Genomic DNA, 26,715 nt, shown 5'->3' with positions numbered 1-26,715 from the left:
TCACTCCTCACTTTCTCTCAGTCTCTGATAATGAAGCACACTTTAAATTTGCCAAAGCCAACATATCTACTTGAGCACTTCTCGATCACACATCCTCAAATCTTTTTCAACAGATTGCAAATTTAATCATCCCTCAATCTCAAAACTTCAACTTTTCAGTCTAATAGTTCTTTACCTACCACCTTTAAACATGCCCCAAATTCCACCATTCTTGAGATATGTTCCTAGACCCTTATATCTTTCCAAGCTTTCATTATATATCTTTCCTCCCTTTGTCAGAAGTTCTAGAAAAATCAGGCTACATTCAGTATATTTACTTCCTCTCCTCACTTTCACTCCTCAACCCTCAGCAACCTCGCATCCTACCATTTGTCAGCTTATGTGGCCTGATTTGGGGATTAGAAAATCCTATTGGCACAGGAAAGAAAAACTCTGTGCTCTTATATGGCTTCTGAAGATCACCCAATTAAGGAATGCCACTACCCAGACTGAGATCTCCAAACTTCCAGGGTTGGGAGGGCTCAATTCAAAGAGGAAAAGATAGAAGAATCCTCTGGATGTGCCTTTAGAATGTTACATAACCTAGAAAATGTGTTTATTGTTTTGTAAATTCAGTTATCATACAAGTCTGGGTACTGAGCCTTGCTCTCATGATGTTTTGCTAAGTGAAATACTAGATAATTTCATTCTGTCCTGTTGAATGTAGCTGTATTCAGAAGAGGTGGCTTGTTTTCAGAGACTTCACTACCAATCCTTCTACCCAGAAATGGCCATTCATTTGGGTTTAATACTCAATGTTTGAGATCACATACCTTCTTAAACAGTTGATAATAACAGCAGATAATAACCAGTCAATTAATTTTTTTTAACTTAAGATTTCTTCAAACCATGTTCCCAGGATTCTTTCAGAGACAGGTGTTAATATTTGTACTGCTTAATCTCCTACCTCTTGTTTGTCTATTATCATATCCTGAGATGATTGACTGTGGCAAATTACTATTTTCATTACCAAGTAAAGTTTTTTAAACCAAAGTCATTACCTCCCATGCCCTCAGGAAAGGTGTGTCTCTTAGATAATAAACTTAGACTTAACCCAAGTGGTTGCTGAGAGGGAAGCTTGAAGCTTGGCACCTTATTATTATTAGCAGGGTGTGTAGAGTAAGTATTATATCTCCCTCCTTTCCCACCTACCCCCCCCATGTCTCCATCAATCTTTCATCCAAATACAAGAGGAAAAGTTATCCTTATGGAGAAAAAAAGAAAGCCTCTACCACAAACACAAATTCACTTTTAAAACTTCATTAAAATGTCTCTGGATTTCAAATTCTCATTTCTGATTCAGTAACCTTCTCTCCTGAGGACTCTTTCTCACACCAGAACTAGCAAGTAGGCAGAAAAGGAAGTGACAAAAGAATGAGTACAAATAGTAATGAGACCCATGGTCATACATACATACACAGACACACACATACATATATATATCAATAGATACATATATGTATGCATGTATATATGTATGCATAAATATACATACATAAGTGTGTATATTTCTGTATATTATATATGTGTGTATGTATGTATATGTGTATATGTGTGTGTGTATGTGTATGTATCCTCTTGGTTTCATTCCGTCTCCTACCTCCATCCCTTTACATAGATTGTCCCCTGTATACGCTTAAAAAACACTCCTTCCTCACCTCTTTATCTTACATTCCTTCAAAGCATAGCGTAAGCACCACATGCTAAACAAGGCTTTTCTTAATCACTCTTCTTGTTTCTGTTTTTTCCCTCATGAAATTACTTTTTTACACATTTGTACATAATTTAATAATTGCTCACGTATGTAAGTGATGCACCCTCCCCACGTCCCCAGTGGAATGTAAGTTCCTTGAAAATCAGGGATTGTTTTTCTTTTCTGTTTGTTTTTTTAATCGTCCCTTGAAGTACATCTTTAGTGTTCCTTTAGAGTACACTAAATTACCTTTACCCTTCCATATGGCTAGGGTGTCTTGCCATATTAAGTGTTTAATAAATGCTTGTTGAATGGAGTAAAATATTCAAAGTTCTCTTGTTTTGTAGAGAATCAGATAAAGGCTTTAAATGAAAAACAAGTATAAGAACAACAATTCACTTTAAAGTCAAATTTAATGATTTGATTGTTTTCCACGTCACTGTTCTGCTCCAGAGATATGAATAACTGACTTGGCCAACAAAAAAAACCCATTAATTCTTTTTAAATGTGTGGATTAAGTAGATACTATATTTATTAAGTCATGTAATCATCCTGATGCCATGGTCATCTTGGAGAATGAAGGACAAACACAATAAAAAAAAATTATTAAGTAATTTGGGAATAAAATGTGCTCTTATTCTCTGCTCTTGATTATTAACCATGTCTGTGTGTCTGTCCATTGTGGTATCTTTTACATTTAGTCAAATTCCTATTTCAGAGTTCTATATGACTTTGTATCATTCGTCAGAGTTGTGGTGGGAAGTGGTTCCTTCATGGGTCTCTTTTAGGAGAAGCAAAAGAAGCAGTCTAATCCTCAGTCATTGGCAGTTACCTCAAGAAGAGGAAGTGATGCTGAGCCAGAGTACAGACCCTTGAGAGTCAAAAGCAGCAATAATAATTGGGTACATTAAAGGGGACGGGGGTGGGGGGGGAAGCTGGCATTTATTAACCACCTATTATGTGCTGGCCATGGACAACGAGGTGGTGCAGTAGATAGAGTGGAGGCCTGGAGTCAGGAAGATCTGAGCTCAAATCCAGCCTCAGACATTTTACTAGCTGTGTGATCCTGGGCAAGTCACTTAACCCTATTTGCCTCATTTACCTCATTTGTAAAATAAGCAAGAGAAGGAAATGGCAAACCTCTCCAGTATCTTTGCCAAGAAAACCCCAAAACTGTGTCATGAAGAGTCAGACATGATTAAAAATAGCTGAACAAGAACTTCAAAAATGTGCCAGGCATCATACTAAGCACTTTACAAATATATCTCATTTAATTCTCACAACAGCCTTAGGATATATGTGTTATTTTTATAGCCATTTTATAGTGGAGGAAACTGAGACTGACAGAAGTTAAGTGACTTATCCAGAATCACAGAGCTAGTCATTGTCTGAGACTGAATTTGAACTCAAATCTTTTGGATTCCAGACCCAGTGCTTTAGTAGATGTGAAAATAAAGGTCAAGAGAAAGGCAGAGGCAAAGTAGAATTTGGAGGCACTTGAGAAATTAACTGGAGAATTCAAAAATGAAATATTAAGGTGCTGCAAAGCCTAGCAAACTATCCTCACTGCTTTTTTATTCAGGTAACCATTACTTATCAAATCATTTTTAGTTATCAAAGAAATAAATGTTGTTAAAAATCTTGTATTATCTGCTTCCTGTTATTCCAGTCTCTTTTGGGCATTATAGCAAGAAAATGTTTCCATGACAGAGGGGACATAGAAAACTTAGGGGTACAGATTCACAATCCTTGTGATATTCAAGTCTGCAGCTAGGGTGATGGGAAGAACAGCTAGGAGAACTATGCCTGCAAGTGCATCTTCAAATGTTTCTTTAGACTTGACTAAATTACCTTTACCCTTCCATGCGGCTCAGTGAATTAGTATAATCCTTAGAATGGTGCACTAAATAGTAAATCACTTAACTACAGGGTATCTTAAAGCCCTTGGTGGAATTTAAACCTGAATAGTTTGAACTTTAACATACTATTTAGTGTTGCAAAAGTCTTAGAGAGTTTAAAGTCTTAATAGTTGTTAAAGTTTATAAAGTAATTTTTCCCCACAATCTTGTGAGGCATGTAGTACAGGTATTATTATGGCCATTTTACAGATGAGAAAAGAGAAACTCCAAGAAGTTAAATGGAATACTCTGACTCATCCAACTCAAACTCATGTTTTCTTGAGGCCACATATGGCCTTCTAGGTCTTTGGGTATAGCCTTTTGATTGAGTCTTAAGTTTTACAGAACAAATCCTTTTATTTAAAGGATTTGTTCTGTAAGTTTAGATTCAATTAAAGGGCCATACTTGAGGACCTAGACGTGCACATGTGGCCTCAAGGCCACATTTCCCCACCCCTGAGCTAGATACTATAAATATGATTCTTCCCATTTTACTGATGGAGAACCTGAGGTTTAGAGTGGTTAGTTGACTTGCCCATGGTCCCAAAGCTCAAAGTCACTTCTCTTGACTTAAGCTCCCATGCTCTTTCCATGTAAATTTGCTAGAACTAATTATGAAGTACCCAAATTATGGCACTTAAAAACCTGTTAGATAAAATAGTAATAATAGTAATCTGTTAAAGTGAGAACAGTTCAACTTACCTCTTGAAAATCAAATATCTTTTCTGCAAACAGACCATTGGCTATTTTGAGTTCATAATCATTGCTTGATGTGTTTATTTCTGAGAGAAGTGTTTTCATCTGAGATTGGAGTCCCTGGGTGTTGTCAGATTGTCATTAAAAAGATAGACAAGTAGTTAGTTCACTCCTGGAACTGGAAGATACACGTATGCAAATAATCACATATACTTATAGGATGCTACTAAAGGGTGGAAACACTTTCATGGAATTATTAAGCAATGCAATTTCTTATGTATATATGTGCATATATATGTGTATGTATGCATATGTATGTTTGTGTATACACCTATATATACATACACATACATATACATATGTGTGCACATGTGTATATGTGTGTGTGTGTGTGTATATATATAAAACCATTAAGAAATCAGCATAATTCAAAATGAGTAAGATTTAGGTTTTAATCAGTGGTTTGGATACAATTGCTGTGTTCCAATTTATAAAAGTCCCAAATTAGTTAATTTTGCCTTTACTATGAAGAACTGACATCTACTTATAGCATTTTGCATAGTCTTATTCGATGCTCACTTATGACAAGTCTGTGAATTAGTGATTTTTAAGTTTTATTTGATAGATTAAAAAAAATCCTGAGTGAGGCTTTATCACTTAGCTTAGAGAACTGAGAAACAAACAAACAAAAAGGTCCTAGCTACATAGAACTATAATTTCTGGTTGAGGGAAGAGGAAGAGGAAGCAAATTTCTTTCAGTTTAGTCACTCATAACATAACATACTTCACTTCTTCCAATGGAAAATTTTAAAATAAAATGTTGTACGTTTACCTGAGAATTTGAAGATCCTGGGTCATTCTGAAGATGAAGCACCTGCAATTAAAGATGCAAAGATCAAAAGGACACTTCCTTAAAAGAAGCTAATAACACTCTTCGGAGTGCTACACATTACTGCAGACTGCCAAGAGGCTCTTTAAAACCAAAAATACAAATCACCCTTTTCCAATTAAAAGGTGCAGCAGATTGTTAGAGCCAGAACTCCTTCCCAAAGTTAATAGCATCCTAGGGATCATTTAACTTTTACTTATGTATTTTTCAAAGGCATTCTTTGAGAGAAGGCAGAGTAGAGGAAAGAAAGACATTGGGAATTTGTTTTACTACTGTCTATTTTTTTAGGGAGGATCTCAGTATTATGTATGGGGTTTGTTCTTTGGTATCCTGTTAGAACTGTCTTTACCACCAATCCTACCTTCTACAACCTCAGTACCTCAGCCTCATTTCTTCATGTGTAAAATAATGAGGTTGGGCTAGCTGGCCTCTAAGGTACCTTCTAGCATTAATCTTCAATCCTGAAACCCTGATTCTATGACCTGTATTTTATTAACATCACCAGAGACAGCACATTCTTAGACAAGCCTGAAATAATGTACTAACAGTTGGCATCACGTACATGGCACTTCAAAGCTGCACTGAGCAGCCCAGTTAGGACAAGGCATTTCTGCACTCTCAGCAAGGTTAACATATATCCCTTCTTGCATTTGACCAGAGTATAGTATTTCCATGTGTTATTGTCCACTAGGGGCATTGAGCCTTCATAGTCACATATCCGAACTAATTAACTACAAACTAAGTACCAAGAGCATGAAAAGTCAAATTGGCTGACATTAAAAAGTGTCAACACATAAAAAAATTAAAGAGTACCACTCCTAACACCTTCAACTCCATGAGGGGCACTGGGTGGCTATCCAATGTGCTAAACTTTAGTCTTAACTGTAGTACAAAGTAATAAGAATAACAATAGCTTGCATTTATGTGGCACTTCAAGGCTAGCAAAGCAGTGTGTGTGTGAGTGTGTGTGAGTGTGTGTGTGAGTGTGTGTGTGTGAGTGTGTATGTGTGAGTGTGTGTGTGAGTGTATGTGTGTGAGTGTGTGTGAGTGTGGATGTGTGAGTGTGGATGTGTGTGTGCGTGTGTGTGTGCGTGTGTGTGTGAGTGTGTGTGTGAGTGTGTGAGTTTGGGTGTGTGGGTGTGGGTGTGTGGGTGTGGATGTGAGTGTATGAGTGTGTGTGTGCATGTGTGTGTGTAATCTCACTGAATCCTTGCCATAATCCTGCAAGATAGTTGCTATTATTATTCCCATGTTAAAAATGAGAAAACTGAGGCTGAAGGAAATTAAATGACTTTCTCAGGGTCATGCAACTGGTAAATTGTCTCAGACAGGATTTAAATTTAGGTCCTCTTGGCTCCAGGACCAACTCTGGAAAGTTCACCTTTGCAAAAGAATTCAAGTTTTACTCTAGTCCTCAGGTGGTGTTGTGATGGAGGACAGTCGTTAGGAGTTAAGGGAGCTAGCTCTGTGAAACTTCAGTTCCATTAGCTTTATTTTAATACATTATAAGATCAAGGTTCAAGATCCAAGCCCTTAATATCTAAAAACAGGGGAGGAATCTATGTGAAGTAAAGTCACAAAAGTGTCACACCAAAGTATAGAGTCATCTCAACATTCAGCAGAGCTCTGAAATCAAACAACTTGTTGATTTTTAAATTGTTGCTGTTGTGTGTATCCTTTGTTCTCAAAGAGGACCATGACGTCAAGATGATGACATGACTTACAGTTGAGGGCTGTGCAAGGTCACCAGCCTCACTTTCTTCTCCAGAGTCATATGAGTCCAGTGACCTGATATTCATCTGGATGACTGGAGATGGCCCAGGATGCAACGTGAGACCCTGAACATTTTAGGCTAAGGTCTTATTACATTCTCACTCTGAGTGAGATACACCCATTCAATGAACAGGCTTCTTTAAGTAGTGACTCAAGGGATGGCCCTTTTAAAAGAAAGAGTCAAACTAGGAGGGGAAGACCCTCAGGTTTCTTGGATAAAAGAGAAACTATTATTATTTAATATTTACGTTCACTCTGTGAGAGGTGGGCAAGGACCTGTTGTCCAATCTATAAACTCCAGAGTTGATTTTTAGATGGCAAACTTCTAAAAGGAGCAATGACCCTCTCAATCTGAGCATAGCACCTGACTTAATGCCATGTACATGTGTGCCTGTGAAGTAAATAAAAACTTTCAGATTTTTAAGGATGGCAGGAGAATAAAATCTTTCTGAATACATTATGATATGAGAGGCACCCAAACCATGCATCATATGAAAAGCATCTGATATCTCTTTAAGCAAGGATTTAATTGGTTTTAGGATGAACCGCATATTCTTCTGCCTCCCTGACCTTACTCTTCATGGCCCCCGAATAAGGGAAGCAAACCTGAAATTCTATGAGATTCTATTATATTTCTATCTTCCTCTTCACTTTACACTGAGTGCTCTAAAAGGAGTGCTTTCCCAACACAAGACAAGTAAGCTATGGTGCTACAGGAAAATACAACATCTCTCCCTCTGCAGACAGCTAATTTCCAATTAAATCATTCCTTGGGCACGGCATTTGGGGGCAAAAACAACAGCACCAGTTCAGAGTCCTGATTAGCTGCAGATGATCATGTCCAAAGGTACAAATGTGGATCTATATATTAGAAACTTACCTTATCAATCTGCTTTGCGCAGTCACCTCTGGAACCCATCCGCACCAGGGAGAGAGCAAGGAAGAGACTTAGAGGAGAAAAGAAAACATTGCTATTTCCTTGATTGGTATTCATCTCTTTGAAAAGATCGAAGCAGAATTCTGCATTTGCTGCAGCAAGGTTGACCATCTTGAAACTAAACACAGCCTAAAGGGGGGAAAACGAAACTGTTTTAAAAAACATTAATTAGTCCCAGTGATATTTTCTGTGTATTTCCCTGAGCCTGAATGTCCACATAAGTAAAATGGGTTTAATAAAAATGATGTTACTTATTTCACAGGGCTTTCTCAAAAGTCAAATTATATATACATATATGTGTGTATGTACATATATATATATATATATATATATATATATATACATCACTCTAAAAACCTTAAAGTATTAATAACATCCTATTATTATTATTACTCCAAATAAATAAGAAAGCAATGGAAGTGCTATAACAAGAGTGAGGGATGAGCTGAGTGTGCTGACACCCAGCTATAATACCTGCTACTGAGAAAGCAGAGGTAGGCAGATCTCTTGAGCTACTGAGTTCTGAACTGCAGTGGACTATGTTGATCAGGCGTCCACAATAAGTTCAGCATTAACATGATGATCCCCCAGGAATGGGGAACCATTATGTCAAAGGAAGAGTGAGCCAACCCAGGCAAGAAACAGAGCATAGCAGAGCTCTTACATCAGTCAGGAGTGTGTTCATCCTTCATTGCTGAAGAAGACTAAGCCATCAGAGAAATGATGACATGACTTGCACTTAACTTTGTTTTTAGAGTGAGGGAGGGCTGGGGAGGTCACCAGCCTCACTTCTCCAGAGCCATCTGAATCCAGTGACCAGATATTCATCAAGATGACTGGAGATGACCCAGGATGAGGCAATTGGGGTTAAGTGACTTGCCCAGGGTCACACAGCTAGTCAGCATCAAGTGTCTGAAGTAAGATTTGAACTCAGGTCCTCCTGACTCTTGCACTGGTGCTCTATCCACTGTACCACCTAGCTGTCCAACCAGCCAGGAGTAAAATTGGGCTCACGAGTAGCCCCTTCATTTCCAACGAGGCTAGATAGGGAGACCCAGGCTTTTTTTAAAAAGTGAGAGGTAGAAGATTGACAACAGCCCGAGGGCTAGATGAGCATCCATTAAAAAACCTAGAGAAAAATCTTTAGGAGGCGGAGCCAAGATGGCGGAGTAGAAAGACGCACCCACAACCCACAGAACGGCTAGAGGGGACCAACTCACGGTGAATTCTGCACCCAGAGGCCACGGAATATTGGAGCAAGGGAGATTTCTGTTCCGGAGAGACCTGCAAACCTCTCACGGGGGGTCCTTCGCGCTGTGGACTGGGCGCCGGGACTGGGAGCAGAGGGCAGCCCTGCAGTGGCCGCAACACCATGAGGAAAAGATCCGAGTGGGCTACGGAGACGGGATCTCCAGCGGCCACGCGGGTCCCTCCACCCACAGAGGGACCTGCAAACCTCTCGCAAAAGGTCCGTCGCGCTGCAGACGCAGAGCCCAGTTCAGACCTGCGGCAGCCGGGGCTCCGAGAGGTACAGATCCGAGCAGGCTTCAGGGATGGGATCTCTAGCGGCGGCACAAGCTCCCCCACCCACAGGTGACGAGGGTCGGTGAGAGAGTCTCTTTGGCGGGTTGAGAGGGGAGTGGGGTGTACCCATAGCTCGGGGCCCCTGGGAGATAGAAGCTGAGAGGCGGCTGCAGACAGGGGCTCCCCAAGCGGGCGGGAGCCTGGATCCATTGTGGAAGATCTGTACATAAACCCCCTGAGGGAACTGAGCCTGAGAGGCGGCCCTGCCCCCACCTGACCACCTGAACTTAATTCTCACACTGAATAGCAGCCCTGCCCCTGCCAAAAGCCCTAAGGCGGGAAGCAGCATTTGAATCTCAGTCCCCAAACGCTGGCTGGGAGGACCAGGAGGTGAGGTGGGTGTGAGGAGAATATTCAGAGGTCAAGTCACTGGCTGGGGAGAATGCCCAGAAAAGGGAAAAGAAATAAAACTATTGAAGGGTACTTTCTCGGAGAAAAAACACTTCCTCCCTTCCTTTCTGATGAGGAAGAACAATGCTTACCATCAGGCAAAGACACAGAAATCAAGGATTCTGTGCCCCAGCCCACCCAATGGGCTCAGGCCATGGAAGAGCTCAAAAAGAATTTTGAAAATCAAGTTAGAGAGGTGGAGGAAAAACTGGGAAGAGAAATGAGAGGGATGAAAGAGAAGCATGAAAAGCAGATCAGCTCCCTGCTAAAGGAGAACCAAAAAAATGTTGAAGAAATTAACACCTTGAAAACTAGCCTAACTCAATTGGCAAAAGAGGTTCAAAAAGCCAATGAGGAGAAGAATGCTTTCAAACGCAGAATTAGCCAAATGGAAAAGGAGATTCAAAAGCTCACTGAAGAAAATAGATCTTTCAAAACTGGAATGGTACAGATGGACGCTAATGACTTTATGAGAAAGACAGATATCACAGAACATAGCGAGAAGATTCGAAAAATGGAAGATAATGTGAAATATCTTATTGGAAAAATAACTGACTTGGAAAATAGATCCAGGAGAGACAATGTAAAAATTCTGGGACTACCTGAAAACCATGATCAAAAGAAGAGCCTAGATATCATCTTCCATGAAATTATCAAGGAAAACTGCCCTGAGATTCTAGAACCAGAGGGCAAAATAAATATTCAAGGAATCCGCAGAACACCGCATGAAAGAGATCCAAAAAGAGAAAGTCCTAGGAACATTGTGGACAAATTCCAGAATTCCCAGGTGAAAGAGAAAATATTGCAAGCAGCTAGAAAGAAACAATTCAAGTATTGTGGAAATACAATCAGGATAACACAAGATCTAGCACCCTCTACATTAAGGGATCGAAGGGAATGGAATAGGATATTCCAGAAGTCAAAGGAACTAGGACTAAAACCAAGAATCACCTACCCAGCAAAACTGAGTATAATACTTCAGGAGAAAAAATGGTCTTTCAATGAAATAGAGGATTTTCAAATTTTCTTGACTAAAAGACCAGAGCTGGAAAGAAAATTTGACTTTCTAACACAAGAATGAAGAGAACCATGAAAAGGTGAACAGCAAAGAGAAGTCATAAGGGACTTACTAAAGTTGAACTGTTTACATTCCTACATGGAAAGACAATATTTGTAACTCTTGAAACATTTCAGTATCTGAGTACTAGGTGGGAGTACATACATACACATGCACACACGCACACATACATAGAGACAGAGTGCACAGAGTGATTTGAAGAGGATGGGATCATATCTTAAAAAAAAAAATGAAATCAAGCAGTGAGAGAGAAATATTGGGAGGAGAAAGGGAGAAGTTGAATGGGGCAAATTATCTCTCATAAAAGAGGCAAGCAAAAGACTTATTAGTGGAGGGATAAAGAGGGGAGGCAAGAGAAAAACATGAGGTCTACTCTCATCACATTCCACGAAAGGAAAGAATAAAATGCACACTCATTTTGATAGGAAAACCTATCTCATAATACAGGAGAGTGGGGGACAGGGGCACAAGCAGGGTGGGGGGGAGGATAGAGGGGAGGGCATGGGGAGGAGAATGCAATCCGAGGTCGACACTCATGGGGAGGGAAAGGATCTTAAGAGAATAGAAGTAATGGGGGACAGGATAGGATGGAGGGAAATATAGTTAGTCCTATACAACACAACTAGTATGGAAATCATTTGCAAAACTACACAGATTTGGCCTATATTGAATTGCTTGTCTTCCAAGGGGAAGGGGTGGAAAGGGAGGGAGCTAAAGATATTGGAACTCAAAGTGTTAGGATCAAATGTAATGTTCTTACCACTGGGAAATAAGAAATACAGGTTAAGGGGTCAAGAAAGCTATCTGGCCCTACAGGACAAAAGAGAAGACGGAGACAAGGTCAGGGAGGGAGGATAGAGGAGAGAGCAGATTGGTCACAGGGGCAACTAAAATGCTTGGGTTTGGGGGGGGGAGGGGATAAAAGGGGAGAAAATTTGTAACCGAAAATTTTGTGAAAATAAATGTTAAAAGTTAAATAAAAAAAAAAAAAAAGAAAAATCTTTAGCTAAGAGGGTAGAACCTTCTAACTAAGATTAACAAAAAGATATGCATGAGAGAGTTCAGAGGGGTTGTGACCTCTGCTGGTAGGCAAAGTACCTATATCGTCACCATCATCATCATCATCATCATCGTCATCATCATCATCATCTTTGCTAGCATATTATTAATATGATCTCCTTTTAGCATTTCAACAGTCCTGGGAACTAGATACTATTATTATTCCCATTTTACAGAGGAGAAAACTGATGCATTATATTGTCCAGTAACTGACATGCAGTTGTATAGCCAGTACGTACCTAATACAAGCATTACAAATGAACAATGGTCTGGGCACAGAATAGGAGAAGGTAAGGAACTGATTACATTTGGGGAACTGCTTTGAATAATCCCAAGTTTCTTCAAGTGCAAACATCTATTGCTTATGTCCTCCTTCTCTACACTCACATAGCTGCCATATTGATATAGGCCTTGATCATGTTATGCTAGACAATTGCAACTGCCTTGTAGATGATCTCCTTGCCTCTAGTCTCTCCCAACTCCAAGCTATCCCTCATTCAGCTGCCAAAGTGATTTTTTCCTAAAGTACAGCTCTGGCCATGTCACAACCACTACCAACTCAATACATTAGAATGACTTCCTACGACCTCCAGGATCAAATATAAAATCCTTTATTTGGCATTTAAAACCCATCATAATTTGGCCTCTTCCTACCTTTCCAATCTTCTTACATTATATTCTCCTCTATGTATTCTAAGACCCAGAGATGACGGCCTCCTTGCTGTTCTTTGCACATGACTCTCCATCTCCTGACTCAGGGCATCTTCATTGGTTGCCCTTTATACTTGGAATATTCTCCTCTTCACCTCCTCTTCCTGGCTTCCTTGCCTTCCTTCATGACTCAATTCATATGCCACCTTTTTGTCAGTTCTCTATCCCCTAGTACCTTTCCTTTGAAATTAGCTTCCATTTATAATGTATAAAGTATGTATGTATATCTATATATGTATAGACATGCATATATAGACATATATATGCACACTGAGTATCTATACACATTGTATATGGTTATATATGTGCTTTGTTATACACAGATATATGTATATACAGATATGTGTATATATACATATATACACAGATATATGTATATACAGATATGTGTATATATACATGTATAAATATATTGTATATATATGTATATACAAAATGTATAATATACAATTTTTTGCATCTTCTCCTTCATTATAATATGACTTCCACAAGAGCAGGGAACCATGTTTTTATCTTTCTATGTATTCACAGCACTTACCTAGCACAGATTAGGTACCTAATAAGTGATTACTGACTAGCTGTGGAGTCCCATCTTTTTAATACAAATGGTCTTGAAGAAATATTGTATGGTTGTGAAACTTATAGCGTATTTTCTGATAATTCAAGCTTGTGAGTGACCCCAAAAGTAATGGAGGAATTTATGCCATCAACAAACATCAACTATATCCAAGTTTCCGGAGCATTCACCAAACAGGAGTTCTTTACTTTTTCTTCTTATGTGGACCTCTTCTGATGTCTGGTGAAACCTACAGGCCCTTTCTCAGGACAAAGTTGCAAAATGCATAAAATAAAATACTTAGGATTACAAAGGAAACCAATTATATTGAAATACACACAACACACACACACACATACACACACACACACACACACAGGTTCTGAGCTGTTCCTTCTGTAGAACAAATGGATTTGAGAATATAAGTGATTGGAGGAGCTTTGAGTGTAGATAAAACAGCAAACATGAAACCTAATGGTGGATGTTTTATTGTATATTATTTGTTCTCATTATTTCATGTTTAACAAATAGAGTACAGCATGGGATACAACATCTAAGAACGGCTGTCTGTTGCTACAGGAAACTGATTTCATTCTGTCAGGACCAAAAGGCTTAGTGAAATACAGCAAATTCAGAGAGGAAGTTATCTCTCCAACAGGTAAAGATTCAGAGCTGTTGTAAGTAGGGAGACAGCATAGGACAGAGGAAAGAGTAATAACTCAAGAGTCAGTGATGCAGGGTTTAAATTCTGCTTCTGACATTACTTATGTGACTTGGGGCAAATCACTTGATCTCTTTGGGCCTCTGCTTCCTCGTCTAAAAAGTTAGGTAGTTGATTAGAAGTTCTCTGAGGTCCCCGCCAACTCTAAGACGATTCTGTAGTTAGATAAATTCTCTCTGGTCACATACAGCCCTTAGACTAGAAAGACAATGCAGTCACCCAGATGGAGGTAGGTTCTCCACTCTCTGAGACCCCCAAAGAACATGGCACATATTCCAGTATTTTCAACAGATGGAAAGCTCAAACTCTAAGGTGAATGTGGGAGCTATTGATTCTTGTGGTTGAATAGGAGAGAGATAGTGACTATCAGTACCTCACAATGACCAGATTAAGATTAGAAAAAGAGGTGGGCCAGTCAGGTAAGGAGGATGTACAGCCTATGGCTATCTACAAAATGTGAAAAGACATGGAAGAGACATTTCAATGTGTTGGATGGATTCTTGGGGGACAGTGTTTGGGAGACCATGGAGCATGAGAAGGCACAGAACAGCAACATCGGGGAGATCTCAGATCCACTGAAATGTTCATGAGCTCAGCATCTGGGTTATAGTCTATGACTTTTCACATTCTGCAATTGGGATTCTGATGGGTGTTCTACAACTGAATCTCTATCTGTTTTCCCAGGAAAGAAAGAAATAAGCATTTGTTAAGTGCTTCTTAAGTACTAGGCACCTATCAAGCACTTTACTAAGATCTCATTCTATCCTCACAACAATCCTAAGAAATAGGTGTTATTATCAGACCTATTTATTATATTATCAGACCCATTTCCTTAACCCAGTTAAGGAAAATGAGGCAGACAGATGTTAAGTAACTTTCCCAAGGTCACAGCATCTAGGAAGTTTCTAGCAAGTCACTTAACATATCTAGTAAGTATCTGAAGCCAAATTTGAACTCAGGTCTTTCTGACTCTGGACCCAGCCCTCTATCCACTGAACCACTTCCATAATTCCTCAATCTCAATGTTTTTTTTTTTCTAATTTTAAATTTAAAATGTTAAATTTAATTTAAAAAATTTAAATTACTTCTCTGTCACTGCAATTCTATTCTTCCATGCTGGGCTTACTTGTTGGTTACTCTAAATACAAGTCCATGATGAAATACGTTAAAGGCACTAAAATTTGTACTTCCTTTTTGGAACTATTCCTGTAAACAGCTCAGTTTCCTGTTTACAAACCAGCCCTTTGTTACTCAAGACTTTCCTACAATTTCTCTCACCTGTCCTCTGCACAATACCATTTTTAGAATCTTAGGTACAAAATCAGACATGTTCATTAATTAAATGACATACTCTAAAATGTTCTGATCAACAAAAGATCATGCAATTATTCCTAATAGTGCTTGCAATTTCTGAGCAATAGAAAGGCCTCGGTGCTATGATGAAATCCTTCTGGGCACCTCTGAAGAGTTTCTTTACAGGCCCACCCCATTCCATCCATAGTTTGGGCTATGGGGCAGTAATCCCTGTAATTCTAGTTTGGGCTGTCTTAAACCCATTAGAGTTTCAAGGCTGTCCTGTTTATTTTCTAAAATTTATACTTCTCAAAGGTAATATCAACCAAATAATATTAAAATTCAATTCAATTTAATTGAAATGGGAGGAACATTTTGTGATTCTTAAGTTCTCATCTAAATATTTTTAAAGGCTCAATAGGAATAGGTATTAGAACTACAAATGAGAATACAAATACATCTACATTTTCTACATTAGGGCTATATGACTAGAAGGGGCAGCTAGGTGGTGCAGTGGATAGAGCACCAGTGCAGGAGTATGGAGGACCTGAGTTCAAATCTCACCTCAGACACTTGACACTCACTAGCTGTGTGACCTTGGGCAAGTCACTTAACCCCATTTGCCTCATCCTGGGCCATCTCCAATCATCCTGATGAATATCTGGTCACTGGATTCAGATGGCTCTGGAGGAGGAGTGAGGCTGGTGACCTGCACAGCCCTCCCTCACTCAAAACAAAGGCAAGCGCAAGTCATGTCATCATTTCTCTGATGGCATGGTCTTCTTGGGCTACGAAGGACAGACACACACATATGACTAAAGAACACAAAGAATGATGCAGATTTTACAAAGCTTTTTATATATTTGAGAAAGGCCATATGAAGGAAGATACTATCTACATCCAGATAAAGAACAGATGAACTGAAGTATATATAGAATGACTTTACATGTATATACATATGCATATGTGTGTATGTATGTATATATACATATATTCATATCTATGTATAATGATAGCCATCTCTGAGGGGAGAAAAAAGATATTTACATGATAACTTTATTTTATATTTAAAAGGGACAGCACGTTGTACATACTAGATTTCAAATTTCATGGCAATCATTTTTATTATACTATGTTATTGAAATGCATGTTTCATTCTATAGATTAAAAATAAAATAAATCAAATTTTAAGTGATACAGGCAGTTCCCTTGAAAATCTGCTCTCATGGACCTCATTCTGGTATGATGTCTCTTTTTTCAATCAAACAATCTTAGAGTTTGAAGGACATCAGAAATTAATCATCCCTACCTGTAATGCAAATCCCTTATACGACATACATAAGAAGTGATCATCCAGCCTTTACCTAAACATCTCTGGCGATCTGGTTGAACCTCTCCAGGAAACCCATTCCATTTTTGGATGGCTCAAATTGTTGGGAAGTTATTCCCTATGTCAAACCAAAATTTGTTCTGATATAACTTCTACTCATTAGTCCTATCTTTGCATTATGTTAATAATAGACAGAAGTACTTAAATGTTTGCAAAGCATTTTATAAATATTATCACATTTTATCCTCACAGTAATCCTTGGAGTTGGGTGCTATTGTTATACTCATTTTACAGATGAAGAAACAGACACAAAGAAATTGAGTTTGTCCCATGTCACATAGTTAGTAGGTTTTTGAGGCAAGATTTGAACTCAGGACTTTCTGACTCCAGGTCTAGAACTCTACCCACTGAGCCACCTAGGCAGAGTAATCTCATCTCCATTTGGTCAACAATCTGTCTCTAGACCGTCTAATTCTCTAGACCCATTTGAATATGGGGATCATGTCCCTAATAAATTAAATTTCTTCTCCACACTTCTCCATTCCCAACTCTTTAAATCTATTCTCATATGGCGTGTCAGATTCACCTCACCATCCTGATTACCAAGCTCAGGTTCAGAGAACCACAGTCTTTTGGAGGTGGAAGGGATCTCAGTGGGTTTCCCATACTTCAAGTAAAACAAATCCCCACCACATCATGTCCCATAAAAGTTCATCAATCCTTTCCTTAAAGACCTTCAAGGAGACACCCAGCACTTCCCAAGCCAATCCATTTCACTTTTGGATATCTTCTTCTAAATGTGCCCTCCTGCCTTGAGGACAAGAGTTGTCTTATCTTTATATTTGTGTCCCTTGTGCCTAGAACAGTACCTAGAAAATAAAAGGCACTTTTCTTGTCATTCATTCATTTGTAAGATGGTACTGCTTCCTTACTTGGACAACTCTATTTGTTGAAATGAACAGATAAAGGGCATTCATGAGAGAAACACTGAAAAAAGAAGCCTCTCACCCCTTAGGCAGAGGCATAGACAATTCTGAGGACCTGAGAAAAAGCATCTCCTCAGAAAAAAATACTTAAAGTACCTGAAGGAAATAAAGCTACACACACAAACACAAAAACACATACACAGTACTAAAGGCAAAGATAACTGAACTGGCTTTCTGCACCACCTGCCATGTCTGAATTTATATAAACCTGTTATAAAGGCAGCATGTGGAGGGTCTAGAGAAATGTCTTTTAAGCCAGAGAGTCAAATCAAGTCAGGTCATCAAGCATTTATTAAATGCCTACTATCTGCTAAGTGCTATTATACAAAAAGGCAGGGCGGGGGGGGGGGGGGGGGTGCCAAAAACTTGATCCTTGTGCTGAAGAAGTTCACAGTCTGAGGAAGACAACAGGTAAACAATTACATAAAAACACATCATATACAGGATAAATTGGAAATAATCACAGAAGGAAAGTATTAACATTGAGGAGTACCAAAAAGGCTCTTTTTCTTTTAATAGAAGATGGGACTTTAGATGAGATTGAAGGGAAGCTAGGAAGGCCAGGAGACCAAGTGTAGAGGGAGATCATACCAAGCATGATCATGTCACTGGAAATACACAGTCAGGAGATTGAGTGACATGTGTGAGGAACAGGAATGCCTAGATTCAAATCCCTTTTCTGATAGAGAGTGTATGTGGGACCCTGAGCAAGCTCCCTAACCCTCAGTACTCCAGGTGACTCTGTAAGACTAATTTACCAAGAAGTGACTGCCTGGTAGAGATGAGGGTCCCTCATCTAGAATTTTCTGTACTGATAAAATCACACATCCAGTCCCTATCACTGGCTCACTGAAAACATTTTGAGATTGAAAGCTAGGAAGCCCTAATACCTGTATTTTTCTGACGATTATGAGATAATTGTATAACATCTATTTATGTTGTGTCTGACAGATGTGTGAATTGTGTTTTCTTTCCCTAGGAGAAAGAATTACTTCCTACCAAAAAAGTCGGATTTGAGCCAGGAGTCAGACAGAAGTCATATTCAAGAGCCAATAGTGAAGGAAGAATGAGCAGAAGAGAAACACAGTTCTTCAACCCAAACCAATCCAAGATTACATAATCAGAGGAAGATAGACTTTGCAGCTGCTGCTTGGAGCTGATCTGACTGGAGGAAAATTCTGCTGTTTGGAAAGGTTGATTGAAGGAACACTTTTGCTGCTAGAAGCTAGTTAATATTTTAAAAAATAATAATAATCCTTTGCTGTATTAAGAGCTAACTAGGGAAAGTAAAAACTAGGCTGCTTTCTCCTTTTTTGCCACCTACATCCTGAAAAGTGGAACCTACTTAGAAGCTTGATTACTTTGCTATGTCCCCTGTGGTTTGAATGGATGAAACCCTTTAGAGTCCAGGAAAATGGTGTTATTGAATCACTCCTGAGTCTTCTTTTCCATGCTAAATGTGTTTTCTCAACTAATTCTAATCCTAGCTTTTTCAGCTAATTCTTTTATGGCATGAATGTAAGATCTTTCCCAGTGCCCAAGTCTGGATATTCAACAGCTTATCCATGCCCTTCCTAAACTGTAGTGTCAAGATCTGAAAATATTACTCTCCGGATGTGCTTTGGCCAGTAGTGAATACAGTGGAAATTTCTTATTCCTACAAGCTTGGCCCCCTCAAAATAAAACCCCTGGATAAGTCTTCTTGGTTGTTGCATAAAAATATTCATGAGCATCCTTATTAAAATATGGCACAGAGAATTTAATTTAACATTTACTTAGCACCTACTATATCTACAACACTGTAGTAGTTGCTAATGGGAAAACAAAGTTTAGATAAGCCACATTCTCTGTCCTTATGAAAGTCATTATAGAGTATTAATGGATTACAAAACATAGACAAATAACTCTAATGCATAAATGAAGACTTCACAAAATGTTTTATGAAATGTAAGAAGGAAAAAGTTAGTAGACCTTTCTGGAAGAGGAAGAATTTAAGGTGAACTTTAAGAAACATTGGAATTCAATAGGCACAGAATAGAAGCAAAAATATTCAAGAAAAAGGAAACAATTTAAGCAAAGACATAGTAATGGAAAAGCACAAGGGATGTTTGAGGGACGAAGATCAATCCATTTGATTAATGTATTGGATCTTAGATCCTCTGAAAAGAAGTAATTTGACTTAAGCCTGGAAAAGTAGAATTATGCCAAATTGTGAATGACCTTGAAGGCTAAGTAGAGGAGTTTCAATTTACTTGGTAGATACCAGTAAATATTTTTGAGCAAAGGAGTATATAACCAGATCTATGTAGAAAAAATTAGTCTTCCTATGTTATATAGAATGAATCATAACCTGCCATACTGAAAAGATTATTGGATCTGTCAGTAGTCAAAAGAATGTTTCTTACTAACCTATGTGATGGTGGGTCAAGTAGTTTACCCTTCTCTTGCTTAGTCTTTATCCAAAATATGAGGGGTTTAGACTCTAAGAACCATTTCAATTCTAAATTAAATCTAATAATAACTCCTGTGGGAGTTGGGGTGGGAAGACTGTAGAGTACGAAAACCTTTTAGGAGGCAAATACATAAGATTAAAATTCAAGGGTGATTCCAATAGATGATAGAAAAGTAATAAATGTGAAAGATACAAAAGGTAGAATTGGGCATGACTGGGTATGATATTCCATATTCCATATTCAGTCTGAATTATGAAAAGAGAAAGTATAAAAGAGACATTACCTCTTGGCCCTGAAATGATGGGATTCACATTTTTCTGGTCCACACATTCCTTTTCCTCTAAGAACAAATAGTTCTTAAGCACATGAGACAGATAAGAATCTAGGTCATTCCTACACACACACACACACACACACACACACACACACACACACACACACACACACACTTAGCACTTTGTTTTAGGTCTCCAGAGTAAGGCATATATTAACATCAGTAAAATCCTTCAACATATGAGAACTCTCACTATTAGCAGTTTCTTAAATCAAATCTAAATTCAAGTTAGCATTCAAGACCATTTTCCATTGTTTTATCCACAGAGGAAATAGATTAAAAACTAATAATTATTCATGATGTTAGGCCCTAGACTTCAACTTTGAAAAATAGTCTTAAATCATAGTTTGACCCTCTCTCCTTCCAATGAAATAATCACAATTCCCTTGATTTTATGGCTGTCATTCATCCTTGAGGCATTCCGGGAAATTTTCCTCATCATGATGAAATGAACTGCATTAGATCCAGAACTATGACTGATTACAACTTTCAAACAAACAAACAAAAAAAAAAGGTATGGTTTAAGTACAAGTAAAGAGGGCAGGCAAGGTAATGGTGTAATCACGCTGTCCTACGTAATCATAAGGTTAAGAATCCAATATTAGAAGAGTATTATTCAATAATAATAATCATATATAATACTAAATAATAGTATATACCCATGTACTGTCACCACAATAGCTACTAATAATAATCACTGGCATTTATATAGAACCTTAAGATTTACAAAGCACTTTAAAAATATCTCATTTTATCTTCAAAATTGTGGGAGGTAAGTGCTATTATAATTATTTTCTTTTTTTACAGATGAGGAAACTAAGACAAATAGAAGTTGAGTGACTTTCCCAGGGCTGCAAAACCAGTCAATATCTGAAACTGTATTTGAACTCAGATCTAGTGCTCTAGCCATCATATCACTTATCTATTATTTCCTACATAATTCCTACATAATCACTTCCATGTTGCCTTAAGAAATAGTACTAGAAAGACACATAACTTTAAATTATTTTTCTTGTCTCCCCAGAGTAGTTTCATCAAAAGTAAAATGAATTAAGAAGGCATTTTTTTTCTGCTAACCAGACAATATATATTGAGATCTATTATTTCATCAGTATGAATACTCCTTCAACCAACACAAGGAGGCAGCATAAAGCAGTGGATGTGGAGCTGGAGGACACTTAGCCCTGCCACTTACTAACTATGCAGCTCTGAGAAATCCCTAGGTGAATCAGCAAGGTGATGAGGTAGAGGGGAGTAGAGGACTAGATGCCCTCTCTCCCCACCTTAATAAACAATGTGATATGAAAAAAAATCATCACAGTTGGTCAGTCTTCCAGTGATGAGGCTTTCCAAACTTAACCACACTACTAAGTAGACATGAAGTTGATGAGCATTTTGTCCTCAGTTTATTGCTAGGACCAGACATCCTGTGAGTAACATGCAGCCCACAACACTCCCAAGTGTGGCCTGAACCAGGTTAAAAATGTCATTGGGAAGCATTTGACAAAATAAATAGGACAAAACATAGATAATATAACATTTTAGACCTCATTTTAGGCCCAGTGTAATTAGTTTTCTACTGAATATGTGGAGACAAGAATCCTTATGTACAGTTTAGTGACTCCCATTTGTATATGAGTTTGGCTCCACTCACCAGGACCATACCTAGCTTTCCAGCTTAGTAGGCAGTGCTAAAGCTTGAGCTTCATTGGCATAGCCTTTGAGAACACAGGGCAAGATACACACTGCAATGAGGCTTCGGAGTAAAACTTTGTGGAGGTTATGAAACACCTTAGAGAAAGAAAGGAGTGACTATGTCTAAGGCTGAGTTGTTTATTCACAAATGCTTTATGCTCTTTCCCAACAGGTAACATTAGGAGTAAAGAGAAATGTTCTAGATTCAAGATTCTGATTTTTCCCACCTTCTCACTGCAATGACTAAAGAAGAAGAATGGTTCTTTAATGAATGAGTTCTTGAGTCTGAATAGGGGTAGGGAATAGGAAAGGAATAGTCAGTTAAGTGGTACAGTGGATAGAAGGCTGGGTCTGATGTTCAAATCTGGCCTCTGACACTTAATCGCTGTATGACACTGGGGAAACAGTGTTAAGCTTGCCTCACCTATAAAAGGAGCTGGAGGAGGAAATGGCAAACCATTCCAGTACCTTCGCCAAGAAAAAATCCCAAATAGGTAATGAAGAGTTGAACACTGCACAATAGGAAGGAAAAATATTATTATAGTCAGTGAAGACAAAGTGAAGACAAAGATGCTATGGTCAGAATATGAATATCCTAAGGGGGAAAAAGTGAAATATCGCTTTTTTACCTTAATTTTCTATTTCATTTTATAATATTATAGTATTATGCTGCTTATACAAATGCTTTATTTGAATAGTAACAATAGCAATAGTTCACTTGTGTTTTTTAAGGTTTAGAAAGTACTTTCATCCCCTCGTCAAATTTTTAAAGTATTTACACTTCTCTAACCCTACGTTTTCCAGATGAAGAAGGGGAATTAGCAAATATACATGAAATCAATTGGATCTGATCATTTCAGATTTGTTGAGGCCAGTCGATAAACAACAGTCAGCCTGTTGTGTCAACAACGGTAAAATTATTTCCTATAGACTGAGATAATTTCTATTTCTTTCTACGTATATTTCGCTCATGCAGTACTCCTTGAAAACAAAGAAATAACAGTCTTCTGACAAAGGACATGAGAAAGAAGTTCTCAAAAGAACTATAAACTATTAATAACCATATGAAAGGTTGCTCTAGATCACAAATAATAAGAGAAATGAATATTTTTAAATGACAAGAATTGATCTCACACAGCAAATTAGCAAAGATCACAAGAGATGAAAATAGTTTAGATAGATGGGAGAAAATAGCGAGAGAAAGAGCCGCAAACTGATAAAAACCATTCTAGAAAGTCATTTGGAATTATGCTTTTTAAAAGGTGATTAAAATGTTCAGACCTTTTGATCTAGTCATTCCACCATTAGGCATTTATATTGAGGAGAGAGAAAGGAAGGAAGGAAGGAAGGAAGGAAGGAAGGAAGGAAGGAAGGAAGGAAGGAAGGAAGGAAGGAAGGAAGGGAGGGAGGGAGGGAGGGATGGAGGGAGGGAGGGAGGGAAGGAGGAAGGAGGGAAGGAAGGGAAAGAAAGATGAAGAGAGAAAGAAAAAGAAAATATCCATAGCAAAACAAAACCTGGCCACAAAGCAGATGCCCATTGATTAGGGAATGGATAAACAAATTATGGTGCATTAAGATACTGGAATATTGTTACATTGTAAGAAATTATATGTATTAAGATTCAAAGCATAGAAATAATTCTGTGAACTCATACATAGTGACATAAGCATAACTCAGAGAGCAGTATACACCCAGCAATGCAAATGGAAAGAAGGCAACACAGTTGAGTGCTATGAAGATATTATGAGTAGGCTTGATGCCAGAGAATAGATGGGACAATTTACCTCGCTTCCTTCTTTGCAGAAATAGGAAGACAATAGGTTTAGAACATCACATATACTGTCAGACTTAGTTGTATATTGTTTAGTTGTGATGAACTGCTTTTTTTGCTCTTTTTTATCCTTTGTCACAAGAGATGGCCCTCTGGGAAGGAGGAAGGAATATTCAGAAATGAAGGTGATGTAAAAATAAAAGATATCAATTATAAATTAGATTTTTTAAAATCTCCTGATCATGCTATCTAAAAAGTAAAGATACTTTCTTTAAAACCAGGGACAGCTCATGTCCAAATATTAAAACATAAAAAATTAGACAAATTGTAAATGAGAAAGAATATTAAATTCTTTTCCCTGCATTCTTTGACATCAGTTTAACAGAATATAAGCCTTTAGAAACTGCTGAAAAATATTAGTTAAACCTTAACATACATTTGTTCTCTTGCTATTCTTATTTCTCTTAAGTAATAAAAACTCCCAACTGATTTAATGAGCTAAAGATCAAAATATCACTAAGAGCATTTTGAAATGCTCATTTTCAAAAATCTTAAATCTGAAAGTGATGCATATTAGCAGCAAAATAGCCATTTCCACCATAAGTAATTGTTTTAGGGGGATTTTTTTTCTCATTCTTCAAAATTGGTTTAAGACCAGACAAACACTTAGTCATCTGTATTTTTAACCATATCATTAAAATGAAATTCTAATCTAGTCACAAAATAAAATTTTGTACTAGTTTAATTATGATAAAATCCAAATATAGTCATCAAATAAGGCTGCCTCAAAAAATGCTATACAAACACAGAAATCAATAATTGCAGAAGCTAAGGTCATGCATTCTACCAAATACTGTTTGTACAATCCAAGGATCCAAGTTATATTTTTCATTTCAATAATCAATTGGACTCTGATGCCCTCCATCCTAAACTTTCTTCAGTCTCTTACACAAGCAACTCACTTGCTGACTCCAGATGTAACCACTCATAGACAAGTTACTCAGTAAGAGGGGACTGACAACTGAGTCCCACAGCTTTAATATTCCAACAGGACAACCGAAAGCATCATATACAGACAAGAAATCATGAGGATCCTTTAACCACTATCCAAAGAGCTAAGTATCCCCAAGGAGCTCTAGTTGTTTGACTTTTTCTATAAGGGAGGGGGAAGCAGCAACATTTTAGACAAGATAGGTTATAGATCCCAAAAATATTTACCTTATTGTCTTCATAGAGGAAGTTAGTAGCTGACTGGGTGAGTCTGAAAGTATTCTTTGCATTACCCTAGAATATAAAGCCTCTGACTCAGACACTCACTTTTCCAGTTTCTGATTATAGGATGATATAGAGTAATGTAATTAAAATGAAATTATTTGCATGTTCTTTGTATAGTATATCGAAAGACATTTGATAGAGTATTAGCTAGACCCATAGTTCCAGGCTAGTTCTTTTATGGTAAAAAAAATAAATAAATAAACTTTCAAAAGAGAGAGCAACAATCTCCGTTTTCCTCTCCACTCCCCTGATGGTGACTTCGAGGTGTTGATATCCCTTCCAATACGCTGGACTCCCAATTCCTCAACCTCCTCAAATCCCATGACCTATATTTCCACTCTGCCTCAGCCACCCACAGAGATGGTTACACCTCACGATCCACCTTGAACTTTGGAATTCCCTACTCTGATCCTAATCTCTTGTCTTTTTCTTTCTCCCTCTACCTCACTCCTAAAATGATTCTTGATGCTCTCTGTAACCTCTTCTCCTTTCATTCTGCCTTGTTCTCCCAGTCTATTACTCCCACTCTGGTCTCACTCACTTTCACAGTCTTGACCTAATTCTTTATCACCTGAGATAAGTACTAGACTCCATCCTTGAATCTTTAGCCTCCTCTGCTAACCTTCAACCATGAGTCACCTCAAAATTCTCCTCTACTTTTGCTCCTAAATTGCTGAACATGACTAGAGAAAGTACAGGGTCATGCTGACCAGGTCCACTACCAATTCATATTATCCACCTTCATCCGGGAAGTATATTCTAATATGTATATTTATTTATATCATGTATAGACATATGTGGGTATATGTACATATGTATGCAAAGAGATAACTTTATTAGTGGAAATGATTTTAAAGAAGAGCTATTACGTGTGCTTTGTGGCTGCATCCTAAAGACCAGGAAGCCTTTTTCTCTCACTTGTAGCTGAAACGTCTATGTTGTATCCCTCTATTATAATATAATCAATATTTGAGATAATGAATTGTCATCATTTTTGCATTTGCATCCCTAGCACTTAGCAGAGTGCTTGGCACATAGTGTGTGTGTGTGTGTGTGTGTGTGTGTGTGTGTGTGTGTGTGTGTGTGTGTGTGTGTGTGTGTGTGTGTGTGTGTGTTCGCCCTTCATTGCCAAAGAAGACCATGCCATCAGAGAAATAATGTCATGACTTGCACTTGACTTTGTTCTGAGTGAGGGAGGGCTGTGCAGGTCACCAGCCTCACTTCTCCTCCAGAGCCATCTGAATCCAGTGACCAGATATTCCTCAGGATGACTGGAGATGACTCAGTATGAGGCAATTGGGGTTAAGGGACTTGCCCAAGGTCACACAGCTAGTGAGTGTCAAGTGTCTGAGATGAGATTTGAACTCAGGTCCTCCATACTCCTGCACTGCTGCTCTATCTACTGCATCACCTAGCTGCCCCTTGGCACATAGTAAATTCTTTACAAATGCTTTTTTTTTTTGCCATTCATTCATCTGGAGGACCTACACTGTTGCATACCAGTCTTACTTTTTTCAAAGCGATTCTCTATCATTATACCTATAGGACTGTTCT

At 38.2% G+C, this 26,715-nt stretch overlaps 1 protein-coding gene across 1 annotated transcript in view; it reads right to left on the bottom strand.

Annotated features, from left to right (window-relative positions):
* The window catches only part of SERPINB7 (serpin family B member 7), a 39,946-nt gene extending 14,814 nt beyond the window's left edge, over positions 1 to 25,132 (bottom strand). Inside the window, exons 1-4 of the mRNA XM_072605541.1 lie at positions 25,105 to 25,132; positions 7,869 to 8,054; positions 5,159 to 5,200; positions 4,333 to 4,446 (exon numbers count right to left, since the gene is read on the bottom strand). Of these exons, the coding sequence (XP_072461642.1) occupies positions 4,333 to 4,446; positions 5,159 to 5,200; positions 7,869 to 8,036 (324 nt within the window). The 5' untranslated portion in view covers positions 8,037 to 8,054; positions 25,105 to 25,132. The remainder of the gene's footprint in view (positions 1 to 4,332; positions 4,447 to 5,158; positions 5,201 to 7,868; positions 8,055 to 25,104) is intronic.
* Between the last annotated feature and the right edge of the window lie 1,583 nt (positions 25,133 to 26,715).

Source organism: Notamacropus eugenii, chromosome 4 (genome assembly GCF_028372415.1).
Source record: "Notamacropus eugenii isolate mMacEug1 chromosome 4, mMacEug1.pri_v2, whole genome shotgun sequence".
In the NCBI taxonomy this organism is placed as follows: Eukaryota; Metazoa; Chordata; class Mammalia; order Diprotodontia; family Macropodidae; genus Notamacropus; species Notamacropus eugenii.
Note: the sequence above shows the minus strand (reverse complement) of the source record. Positions and strands in the feature narration are given on the sequence as shown.